Source organism: Bufo bufo, chromosome 5, assembly GCF_905171765.1.
Source record: "Bufo bufo chromosome 5, aBufBuf1.1, whole genome shotgun sequence".
Lineage (NCBI taxonomy): Eukaryota > Metazoa > Chordata > Amphibia > Anura > Bufonidae > Bufo > Bufo bufo.
In genome coordinates, this window is record NC_053393.1 from 405,233,422 (window position 1) to 405,246,097 (window position 12,676).

Sequence of the window (12,676 nt, forward strand, 5' to 3'; positions counted from 1 at the left end):
TGCATATACTTGAGCAGCATCATTTATATCACTCTTCTATAAAAGTGCATGGTGGAGGGTCCTAGATCGACAAGAAATTAATTAGAATGTGAACACTGCAGGGGAAATGTTCAGCTGCCTAAAGCTTCCTCAGTGATATCTGTTAAACGTCAGGACTTTGAGCTGCTGGACCGATGACTGGAAATAGAGAGAACGTCAGGCCAAACAGAGTCCAAATTCAGATTCAGGAGGCACTACTGTTGACAAAATGATTGACAAAAGAAAGGTCAAGCTGTCTGGGATCATAACTAGTGTTGAGCGAATTGAAGCATTCAAAGTGGAATTCAATCCAAAGTTTAGGAAAAACTCGATTTGCCACAAATACAAATTTCCTCACTCTTCATTGTTTGTTTGTTTTTCTAAAATAGCTGCTGCACATGTTACAAAGTGAAAGTAAGGGGCCTGGGAATGCAAAATGAACCATAATGCCATGAAGCCAGCTAGGGATGTGGGAATTGACTTCAGAAGAAACATTCAAAGTGGATTTGCATAATACTTTGAATACTGTACGGAGCAAGCGCTCCGTACAGTATTAGAATGTATCGGCTCCTATGAGCCGAAGTTATTACTTTGCGAAGTCTCGCGAGACATAATAACTTCATAAATAAATTTCTACTGTAAAAAACCATCTCCCGAACTTATCATAACTTCATAAATCAATTTCTACTGTAAAAAAAAAAAACATTTTGCGAACTCTGTTTTTTTTTACAGTAGAAATAGATTTATGAAGTTATTATGCAAAGTCTCGCGAGACTTTACGAAGTAATAACTTCGGCTCATAGGAGCCAATACATTCTAATACTGTACGGAGTGCTCGCTCCATACAGTATTCAAACAAAGTATTATGCAAATCGACTTTGGATGTTTCATCCGAAGTCGATTCGCTCATCCCTACAGCCATCCAATCCGCAGACAGCCATCTCCTATGATGTCACAGCCCTATAAGAGCCTCATCCCACGTGGTCTCCACCATTTCACTGTGAGCTGAGCTTAGGGAAAAAAGTAACAAGCGCTTATACGCTAGGAACAGTGTTGAAGAACGCTATTAATACAGTAGAAGAATATTGGATAGGGAGAGTGTAGGGGGAGTGCAGGAAGATTGTAGGGAGAGTTTATTGAGACTGTAGGGAAAGCATAGGGAGACAGGAGGGACATTGTATGTTAATCTGTTAGTATATACATAGAATTACTGTGCCTCAGTATTACAAGGCGGTCTAATATATTGCTGTGTTTATCTTGCTCAACTGCTGTCACATTTTTTGTTAATCCGTTACATTACTGATACAGTTACTGTACACTATAGACAACAGACAGTTGCCTGACCTCTCCAAAGGAATAGGCAGCTGCAACAATGTTGCTGCTGCTGGCACAAGAAGAAGGAGGGTTGGTAGCCATAGCAACAGGCCAGCGATCATCGAGCAGTCATGTTTTGATCAACAATCCTGCTTTACTGGAATGATTGACTCACTCTTCTACATCATCTCAAGGGACAACAGATACACACAGCCAGGAAACGGTGGGTTCCTCTGACACCATACTTAGTTGGCATGGCCCAGGAACTGCCTCTATGCCCTCACCTATACTGAACCATCTTCTTGCTTTTGCTCTTGCTGCTCCTTCTGCAAGCCAAGTAATGATGGCTGATGGCTCTACTCCGCTTTTCAGCGAGGGTGAGCTTTGTGAGGACAGTAAGCAGTTACAAGCCAGTGCGGATGGCCCTGCATCAACACATGGAGCGTCACCATAAAGTGGTGTGGGAAAACCGTGCCACTCGTTTAGTATTACAACCTGATGCAGCAACCGCTCCATCTCCCACCAGTCCACATCCCCTCTCCAACAGTCATGGCTCAACAACATCTTAAGAAGGAAGCTTTCATTCCTTTCCATCAACTTAATGTCATATATTTCTCCTGATGCACCTCCTCCTACTACTACTCATCACTTGTTTCGACCATAATCAATCACTGAGGCAATTGCAAAAAGACAACAGTATGTGTGCACTCATCCAAGAGCGTAGAAGCTGATCGTGCCACTGGCCAAGGTACTGGTACTACAGTCCCTATTTTTCCATGTAGTTTAATATGCTCAATTTAGAGAACTGATGGCTTGTGCCCACCCAAGGTAGAGAGTCCCAAGCCGACATTACTTTTCCAAAAAAGCTGTACCAGCCCTGTACATGTACAGTGGATATAAAAAGTCTACACCCCCCTGTTAAAATGTCATGTTTCTGTGATATAAAAAAATGATACAAAGATAAATCATTTCAGAACTTTTTCCACCTTTTAATGTGACATATAAACTGTACAACTCTATTGAAAAACCAATTGAAATCTTTTAGGTAGAGGGAAGAAAAAATATAATATAATAATATTGATTTTATTACAGCACTCAGTCTTTTTGGGTATGAGTATCAGCATGGCACATTTTGACTTGGCAAAATTTGCCCACTCTTCTTTGCAAAAACACTCAAAATCTGTCAGATTGCGAGGGCATCTCCTGTGCACAGCCCTCTTCAGATCACCCCACAAATTTTCAATCGGATTCGGGTCTGGGCTCTGGCTGAGCAATTCCAAAACTTTAATCATCTTCTGGTGAAGCCATTCCTTTGTTGATTTGGATGTATGCTTCGGGTTGTTGTCATGCTGAAAGATGAAGTTCCTCCTCATGTTCAGCTTTCTAGCAGAAGCTTGGAGGTTTTGTGCCAATATTGACTGGTATTTGGAACTGTTCATAATTCCCTCTAGCTTAACTAAGGCCCCAGTTCCAGATGAAGAAAAACAGCCCCAAAGCATGATGCTGCCACCACCATGCTTCACTGTGGGTATTGTGTTCTTTTGGTGATGTGCAGTGCTGTTTTTGCGCCAAACATATCTTTTGGAATTATGGGCAAAAAGTTCATCCTTGGTTTCATCAGACCATAACACCTTTTCCCACATGCTTTTGGGAGACCTAAGATGTGTTTTTGCAAAATTTAGCCTGGCTTGGATGTTTTTCTTCATAAGAAAAGGCTTTCATCTTGCCACTCTACCCATAGCCCAGACATATGAAGAATACGGGAGATTGTTGTCACATGTACCACACAGCCAGATATTCCTGCAGCTCCTTTAATGTTGCTGTAGGCCTATTGGTAGCCTCCCAGATCAGTTTGCTTCTCGTCTTTTCATCAATTGTGGAGGGACGTCCAGTTCTTAGTAATGTCACTGTTGTGCCATATTTTCTCCACATATACTGTGTTCCATGGTATATCTAATGCTTTGGAAATTCTTTTGTACCCTTCTCCTGACTGGTACCTTTTAACAATGAGATCTCTCTGATGCTTTGGAAGCTCTCTGTGGACCATGGATTTTGCTGTGGGATGCGACTAAGAAAATTTCAGGAAAGACCAACTAGAGCAGCTGAACTTTATTTAGGGTTAATCAGAGGCACTTTAAATGATGGCAGGTGTATGCTGACTCCTATTTAACATGACTTTAAATGTGATTGCTTAAATCAGAACACAGCTAAATCCCCAGTTATAAGAGGGTGTGCACACTTATGCAACCACATTATGTTATTTTTTTTTGTTTTCTTCCCTCCACCTAAAAGATTTCAGTTTGTTTTTCAATTGAGTGGTACAGTTTATAGGTCACATTAAAGGTGGAAAAAGTTCTGAAATGATTTATCTTTGTCTCTTTTTTTTTTACAGCACAGAAACCTGACATTTTAACAGGGGTGCATAGACTTTTTATATCCACTGTACATAGAGCAGAAGGTGGGCCAGTGCCTGGGCCTTTCTGTGTTTGGTAGAGTTCATGCTAGCGCTGACATATGGAGTTATAACTATAGTCAAGGATAATATATGTCTTTCACAGCCCAAGGGATAAATGTTGTTCTGGAACAGGCACACCAGAAACTTGGCAAGGTGATGGCAATTCCGTCTCCGTGTTGTAATGCTGAGATTTCTGTGCAAATGTCCTCCTCTGCCTCCTTATCCTCCACCTTGTCCTCACCCTCCCCTCTAGGCACAGTTCAAAGTGGCCCTCCAGGATATCACTTATGCAAAACTAGGCATTGTCATAAACTTGTGCATGTGGTCAGCCTTTCTGAACATAGCTACACTGGGGAGGAACTGCACGGCATCATCAATATCATCAATAAAGAAATTTAACACTTGCTGTCTCCTCGCCAACTGGAGATAGGAACCATGGTTAATGATAACAGGAAGAACATTTTGTCTGCACTGCATCAGCGAGGGCTGACTCATGCACCCTGCATGGCACACATCTTCAATCTTGTTGTGATCCAGTTCTTCAAGTCTTCCACTGAAAAGCAAAAGCTATCAAAAATGTCTAGGGAACTGTACATGCACTTTAGCCACTCTTATAATGCAAAACACGCCCTCCTTAAACTACAAATGCAAAATGATCTTCCCAACATCGCCTGATATGCGACATTTCCACCCATTGGAACTCCAAGCTTCATATGTTAGACCGACTGTACGAGCCGAGGAAGGCAGTCAATGATTTCTTAATGCTGCAGATGGACAGGTCTACTCCCCGGGGTAACTTCCACAATAGCCAGTGGCAGGTCATGCATGATACGCACCGTTTGCTCAGGCCCTGAGAGGAGGCCAATTTATTTGTCAGTCGGCAGAACACCAGGATAAATATGTAATTCCACTCCTTCACGTCCTGAAGGGGATGCTGACAAATCTGATTGCTGAGGGTACAGGAGACATGGCACCTCCATTTCATAGCCACCTGAGCCCTGAGGAGGATGAACTGGTGGAGGAGGACATAAATGCCCAGGAATTTTATACACAACTATGTGGTTTGTCTGCCCAAGTGACAGAAAAGGAGCATGAGGAGCAGGAGGAACATGACGACCTGTAGAGCGGCAACAAAGACTATGCAGATGACCAAGACAGACCATGGCAATATGCAGTGGAGATAGAGGAACCAAGGTTCTCCAAGTCCCTTGTGAAAATGGCCAGATGCATGCTTTATTGTATGCTTATTGACAGCCACAGGATTCAGCAGAGGGATGACCACTGGCTATCCACATTGTTAAACCCTCACTGCTGGTTAAAAATAAGGGCATTTTTTAGACCTTCTGAGAGGGATGCAAAAATGGATTTCTCTAGCGACATGCTGTGTAGTCAGTCGGTCGCTGTCTATGAGCGCCATCACCCATCCTCAGGGAGGTCTGACTGGGAGGACCCTCTGCACTCACGCTCCACTGCCATGCCTTGTGGGAGGGGCAGTAGCAGCACCAGCTCAGTATGCAGCATTTTCAGTCTGGAGTCTATGATGAGCGGTTTATTCAGCCGCTTACTGAAGAAACCACCCAGCAACAGCAGGACATGCATCAGAACCTCAACCAGCAGGTGCTGACATACTTGGACTACTGTATACCCTGTCTCCCATGATCCAAGATCCCCTAAACTACTGGGCATGCAACTTTGAATTGTAGCCGCAACTGGCCCAGTTTGCCATGGTCATGCTTTCCTGCCCAGCCAGTACTGGATGTTAATTGTGGCAGGAGGCTGTTGCTGCCACCTTTCGCACTCTGTCATGGGGCCACAACTGCCACTGGTACTGCGACTGCTGTCATCCTCCCCACTGTCATGGGGCCACTATTGTCACTGTTACTGCCACTACTGCTGCCACCCTCCCCACTGTCATGGAGCCACTACTTGAATCTTGGGGCACTGCACAGTTAAGTCCACGGCAAAAAATTGGACCTGATGCTAATATTGACCTGTGATACTACAATACCCGAAGGGATTAAAAACCATGTGTTTTGGACTGCCACAACATGCATTAAAAGAACATTTTTTCCACTATATTGGTGCTGCCTCCATTTCTTTATTTTGTTGCATTAAGGAGCCATTTGGACACAGTTCCTGTGCGCATGGGTTTTTGGCTTTTCTTTTTAACAGAAGGTATTAGCTATGAAACTACACAGTGATCTAGATGGCAATAAATTACACCTGCAATACTGATGGCACAGTACCTATAGAATGGATTAACTATGAATGTGGGTGCACTAGAACGTAATGCACATGGCGATAAACTCACCTTGCAATCTCCCTGCAGCTTAAGTTCCAAGCCACACTGAGATTGGGCTACTCTGTGGGTTGAATATGATTAGGCAGAGTGGCCTGGATAAACCTGATTTATCCCAATTTGTGACAAATCTCTAGTCATAATCAATGCAGTCGAGAATGGGATAATCTAGGGGAAATCAATATCACAGTCTAGAATTGCACCTAATTGTAGGGTAATACCTGTCCATATATAAATGCAGGTAAAATATAAACAGCTCAGAAGTTTCTGATTGGCTATCAAAGCTGCCCTTGACTGGTCCTCTGGCCAAACCTCCTGATTGCCAACCAGCTGGACCATATGATTAGTTGAATGGCTAAGAGTTAATTTTGTACCAAAACAGCAGTGACTGTCTAGCGAGAATGGCACTGAAACATGGATTATTATTTTTTGGAACTAATGATGTCAGCAGTTTTGCAGGGTGAAAACTGCTGACAGAGTCCCTTCAAGGTTTGTCTGCATTCCCATGTAAACCGTAGTGATGTCAAACTGAGTCGAGCCACAATTCAGAAAATACAGCCAAATTATAAAGAAAACAATTTTTTTTTTAATTTATAGCAATAGGACCAGAAAACCATCTGTAATCTCTTATGGAGGTCTATGATAAAAAATCCAGAGAGTCTGTTGACACTGATGCCATTTCTGCCAATAGAAAACTCACGCAAATAATGATTCAACAACCAAAGAAGATTTTCTTTGTTTCTTTTTTTTCTATTGTTTGTATTGCCACTTTGTGTTACCAATCACATGATTCCCTGTCTTTCATTTTCATCATGTGCTTGTATTTTTGGTAATGACCTGCAATTTTTTTTGCAAACAATATTTTTTTTTATTTCTATAGCATCTAAATGTGTATTACATAAATATTCAATATTTGCAACATCATACAAACTATTATACTTTGCCTTTAAAAAAGATATTCTGCTATTGAGGTTGAAAGAGGAAAAGTATCCCCCTGGCTGTAAACTGCCACATTAATTTCAACCAATGCAGATCACTAGAAGCAGCAATTTCCACTTGAGCGAAAGTAGCGGTAATCTCACTATCAGTTTAATTATCTGGAAAAAACTGTTGCCAAGTTATCACGCCTACCCTGGTCACAAAATTACTGTAAATGTCAAAATATTGTCCTATCCTTAATGTTCTTCCATATTTATATTTTTAATTCAATCTTCAGTCTTCACATAATCTTAGCACAATATATAGTGCAATGTATATGAATAAGTAATTATATAAAATATTATATGCCTGTATAATTAGACAATATTGACTAGAAATAGGTGAATTGATTACAAATTCATCTTGAATTTCCCAAAACTTTGGGGTTTCAGATGAATCATTCAAAATGGTATCAACCATCAGAAGACAGCACAAAAGTGGAGGAAAGATGAAGGAGGATTAGATAACATCATGATGTGCCCTGGCCAGCATGGCTCATAGGTAGGGGGTGAACAAATTGAGCTTCGGATCCAAGATCCAAAGTCGGTTTAATACTGTCTCCGCACAGCATTGAAATTTATATGCTTCGGCAAGGTAAAATTTAAATCACACGAGACTTTGGTGAATAACATTGGGCTTTGATTCTATGACTTTAAAAACATTTTAAAACAGGAATCCGAAGTCGCTGGAGCCCATACATTTTAATGCTATACGGAGACAGGTCTCCATACAGCATTAAAACAAAGTTTCGGAACAAATCGACTTCGGATCTTGAATCTGAAGCTCAATTCACTCACTCCCTAGTCATGGGCACAGTATAAGATCACAACGAGGAAACTGCAGAGAGCTCCTAAGCTGCTTGTATGCATAGAGGATTCAGAACTCTATAGGGCAGATTTATGATAGACCAGAGACGTATGCTGGGCTGTCATAACAAGGTGCACCTGATTTATACCTCAGTCTGTGCATCTGAACTGAATTCTATGCCACCTGTCCAATTTAAGAATTATGGAGGCCACTGTGCTCTTGGGAATTCTCAGTGCAGCACATTTTTTGTACCATTCTCCAAATCTGTGCCTCCACACAATCCTGTCTCTGATCTCTACAGGAAGTTCTTTCTTCCTTATGGCTTGGATTTTGATCTGATATGCATTTTCTGTAAGACCTTATACAAACAGCGCTGTGTCTTTCCAATCATGTCCAATCAAGTGAATTTACCACGGGTGAACTCCAATCAAGGTGTAGAACCATCTCAAAGATGACCAAGAGAAATCTAAACTTCCAATTTCATAACAAAGGGCCTGGAATTGAATATTTATGCCCATGCAAAAGTTTAGTTTTTCCATTTAACAACTATGCAAAGATTTCTTAAAATCTGTTTTCATTTTCTTAGGGCTCATTTAGAACGGCTGCGGACCCATTGATTTCTATGGGGCCGCAAAAGATATGGACAGCACACCGTGCGCTGTCTACATCCGTGGTTCCATTCCGTGGCTCCATAGATAAGATAGAGAATGCAGACAAAAATTGGCATTTTCTATTATGGTTGCGGCCATGTGCCATCCACAAATTGTGCAAAGCGCAATTTGCAGATCCACAAAACTCTACTGTCATCTGAATGCACCCTTATTATGAGGTATTGAATACAGTTTGATGGGGAAAAACTGTCCAAATGAATCGTATTTTGGCTATATTGAATGTTTGTATCCAGACTGAAAATCCCTGTATTGAACTGTACAATAGAAATCTATAACATAGTAGTATTTGAATCTTCTAATCTGTAATAGGCCCCCTTACTACTATGTATGAGGCACCAGTGACAACTGTTTTTTCGGCACCACTTATATCTATGTCCCTGCATACTAGTATAATGGTAGTGTGCATGAGCTCTTATAATGCTGTCCAGGTAAATCAAGCACCATGATGAAAGGGCTTATGCTGCCGGTATAAAATACTGAGTCCTACTACAGCTTCCTATAGTTGCTTATAATATGCTAAACTTATTTATTTGCATTTGTTTTCAGACAGCAACTTCATTCTTGCAAATGCTCAGGTGGCCAAAGGATTCCCTATAGTTTACTGTTCAGATGGCTTTTGTGAACTGGCTGGATTTGCACGAACTGAGGTCATGCAGAAGAGTTGCAGCTGTAAATTTTTGTATGGTGCTGAAACAAATGAACAGACAACACTTGAAATTGAAATGTCATTAGAGGAAAAGAGTGAATTCAAGGGGGAAATCATGTTTTACAAGAAGAATGGTAAGTGATTTTGTTTTCTTCTGTGTTATCGGTTAAGTGTTTTGGATGTTTGTGAGGATTATACGTAATTTCACTGAAGAACTATACAGTTCCCCTTATGCCTTTATGCTTTTCATGTTTTCAATCATAATTTCATTTTAGTAACCAAAATAGTACAAGTACCTTAAAGGTCAGTGGTAATTTATAGGATTTAATAAGCAGCCTAGCTATAAACATCTATTCATTTGAGATTGAGCTTGTAACATTTATAGAGCAATGCTTTTATGATCATTGGATAAAGATATGAACAGATGTACAAATATTTATACCTATGACATTTCACTGACTGGTTTATGCAAGACAGTTACGGTACATGGTATACTATGATTAGTGAGCCATTGATTTCCCTTCTCATGACTAACAATAGTGGGATGTGTAGGTCAGTAAATTACATATATAAATCTTGAATTATTTCTTTAGTATTTAAAATGTTCTTATGAATCAAATAGAATAGCAATAATACTGGTAATATTTTCTCAAGATAATCTTGACAATTAGACAATTATCGAAAGCCTTATTAAACTGACTGTCCCATCTTGACTTTCTGTGGCCAAGATAGAAATAACCTGGGTGAGATCTTGCTGGGAGTGGTAAGGGGTATGGAAACCTCTGTGCTGGCTTCACTTTGCTGTTTCCATAACTCTCATGGCAGTAAATGGGAGCAATGCAAATAGTGTAGCTCAGCAAGCTATGATGGTTCTGGTAACTCAAGAATTATGGAAACAATGTACAGTAGATAGCTAGATGAGAATTAAGGAAAAAACATGGTGCAACTGGCTCTGAAGATTCCATTACTCTGTCTACCCTAGCGCTCCTTTAAGGATATGTCTGTCTATGCTCCAATAATTACAGTATTCTTAAAAAAGTAAAGTAACTCTGCAAATAGTCTGTATTAAAAAATGTCCTACAGCATTGTGTCTACAGCTCCTATGCAAAGGCATATATCTCCATGGTAATAGACTACAAACAAACCCTGTGTAGTCAGATACTACCATCATTCTCTATTCTGTTGTCCCTAATTTTTCGTAGCCTAACCTGAGAGAAGTAAGTTGGGAGAACATGATCTGTGTCAGAATTCCTCCTTATAGATATTAATGTTATTAGAGTTCTAATTTCAGCCACTATTTTTGCCTCCACAGTTTCCACCTGCATATGCTTTAGGCAATAAAAAATATTTGAACACTAGTACTTTTTGTCCATAAACATATCTCCTGTTCCCGCTAAGAGTGGGAGACAAGCAAGAATTAATGACTAGTGTTGAGCGTGAATATTCGAAAAGCAAATTTTTATGGGGAATATCGGCACTTCGAGAATTTGCGAATATTTAGAATACAGTGCTACATATTCGTAATGACAAATATTCAGGGTTTTTTTTGTTTTGTTTTTTAACACAGTACACATCAGGTGATCATCCCTCCCTTCTTCTAGCTTGTGGGCCATTAAGAAGGCTTTGTCACAGCTTAGCAACCAATAGAAAAGTTGCCTACCCCTTACTATATAAGAACCTCCCCAGCAGCTATTTTCTAAAGTTCATTGCACTTATGAAAGAGACAGCAGTGTCATTGCTGTGCTCTGTGCTTTGTTGTATTACATTAGACAGTTAACTTATATATATATATATATATATATATATATATATAATTCAGATAGTTAGGGGGAGATAGTCAGTGTAGGTTAGATTGATCTATAGTGTAGCTGATAGGTTCCAGTGCAGGGTGTTAGGCAGTGTAATAGGTTCAGTCCTGATCAAAAGTTTAAGACCACTTAAAAAATATGACAAAAAAATCATATTTAGCATGGCTGGATCTAAACAAGGTTCCAAGTAGAGCTTCAACATGCAACAAGAAGAAATGGGAGTGAGACGAAACATTTTTTGAGCATTCAATTTAATGAAAACAACGAATAAACTGAAACAGGCTGTTTTTCAGCTGATCAAAAGTTTAGGACCACACCTCCAAAAAAAAACTAAACCCCTTCAAAAACAGAAATGCAACTTCCAAACATGAACTCAGTAATGAGTAGCTCCGCCGTTATTGTTTGTCACTTCCAAAATTCGTTTTGGAATGCTTGATGCAAGCGTTTCCATTATGTGAGTGGGAACATTTCTCCAAGTGGTGAAGACGGCCGCACGAAGGCCATCTACTGTCTGGAACTGTTGTCCATTTTTGTAAACTTCCCTTGCCATCCATCCCCAAAGGTTCTTAATTGGATTTAGATCAGGGGAATACGCAGGATGGGCCAAAAGAGTGATGTTATTCTCCTGGAAGAAGTCCCTTGTCCTGCGGGCATTGTGCACTGTAGCATTGTCCTGTTAAAAAAAACTGCCGTTACCACACAGACGAGGGCCCTCAGTCATGAGGAATGCTCTCTGTAACATCTGGACATAGTCAGCGGCCGTTTGACGCCCCTGCACTTCCTGAAGCTCCATTGTTCCACTGAAGGAAAAAGCACCCAAGACCATTATGGCGCCCCCTCCACTGTGGCGCGTAGAAAACATATCAGGTGGGATCTGCTTGTCATGCCAGTAACGTTGGAAACCATCAGGACCATCAAGGTTAAATTTTTTCTCATCAGAGAATAAAACTTTCTTTCACCTTTGAATGTCTCATGTTTGGTGATCTCTTGCAAACGAGCAGTTCTGTGGCGTTCAAGGAGACGAGGTCTTTGAAGACGTTTTTTGTTTTTGAAGCCCTTCAGTGTCAGATGCCGTCTGATGGTTATGGGGCTGCAGTCAGCACCCGTAAGGGCCTTAATTTGGGTCGAGGATCGTCCAGTGTTTTGACAGACAGCCAATTGGATCCTCTGGCTCAGTGCTGATGAAATTTTTTTGGGTCTTCCACTTGACTTTTTTGTTCCATAACCCTCAGGATCATTTAAGAAATTCCAAATGACTGTCTTACTGCGTCCCACCTCAGCAGCGATGGCGCGCTGTGAGAGACCCTGCTTATGCAGTTCAACAACCCGACCACGTTCAAAAAGGGAGTGTTTTTTTTGCCTTTGCCATCACAACGTGTGACTACCTGACAGAAAATGACAATGAATACACATCTTTGCATAGATTCGGCCTTTTAAAGGAATGTGGTCCTAAAATTTGGATCAGCGGAAAAACAGCCTGTTTCAGTTTAATTGTTATTTTCAATTAATTGAATGCTCAAAAAATGTTTTGTCTCACTCTCATTTCTTCTTGTTGCATTTTGAAGCTCTACTTGGAACCTTGTTAAGATCCAATAATGTAAAATGATTTTTTGCCATTTTTCAAGTGGTCTTAAACTTTTGATCAGGGTTGTACATGCTACAGACACAGTGTTGTGATGT

General features: G+C 40.6%; 1 protein-coding gene across 1 annotated transcript in view; it reads left to right on the forward strand.

The window, feature by feature from the left end:
• Positions 1-12,676, forward strand: part of KCNH8 (potassium voltage-gated channel subfamily H member 8) — a 726,151-nt gene that overhangs the window by 221,784 nt on the left and 491,691 nt on the right. Inside the window, exon 2 of the mRNA XM_040433027.1 lies at positions 9,089-9,322. Coding sequence (XP_040288961.1) covers positions 9,089-9,322 — 234 coding nt within the window. The remainder of the gene's footprint in view (positions 1-9,088; positions 9,323-12,676) is intronic.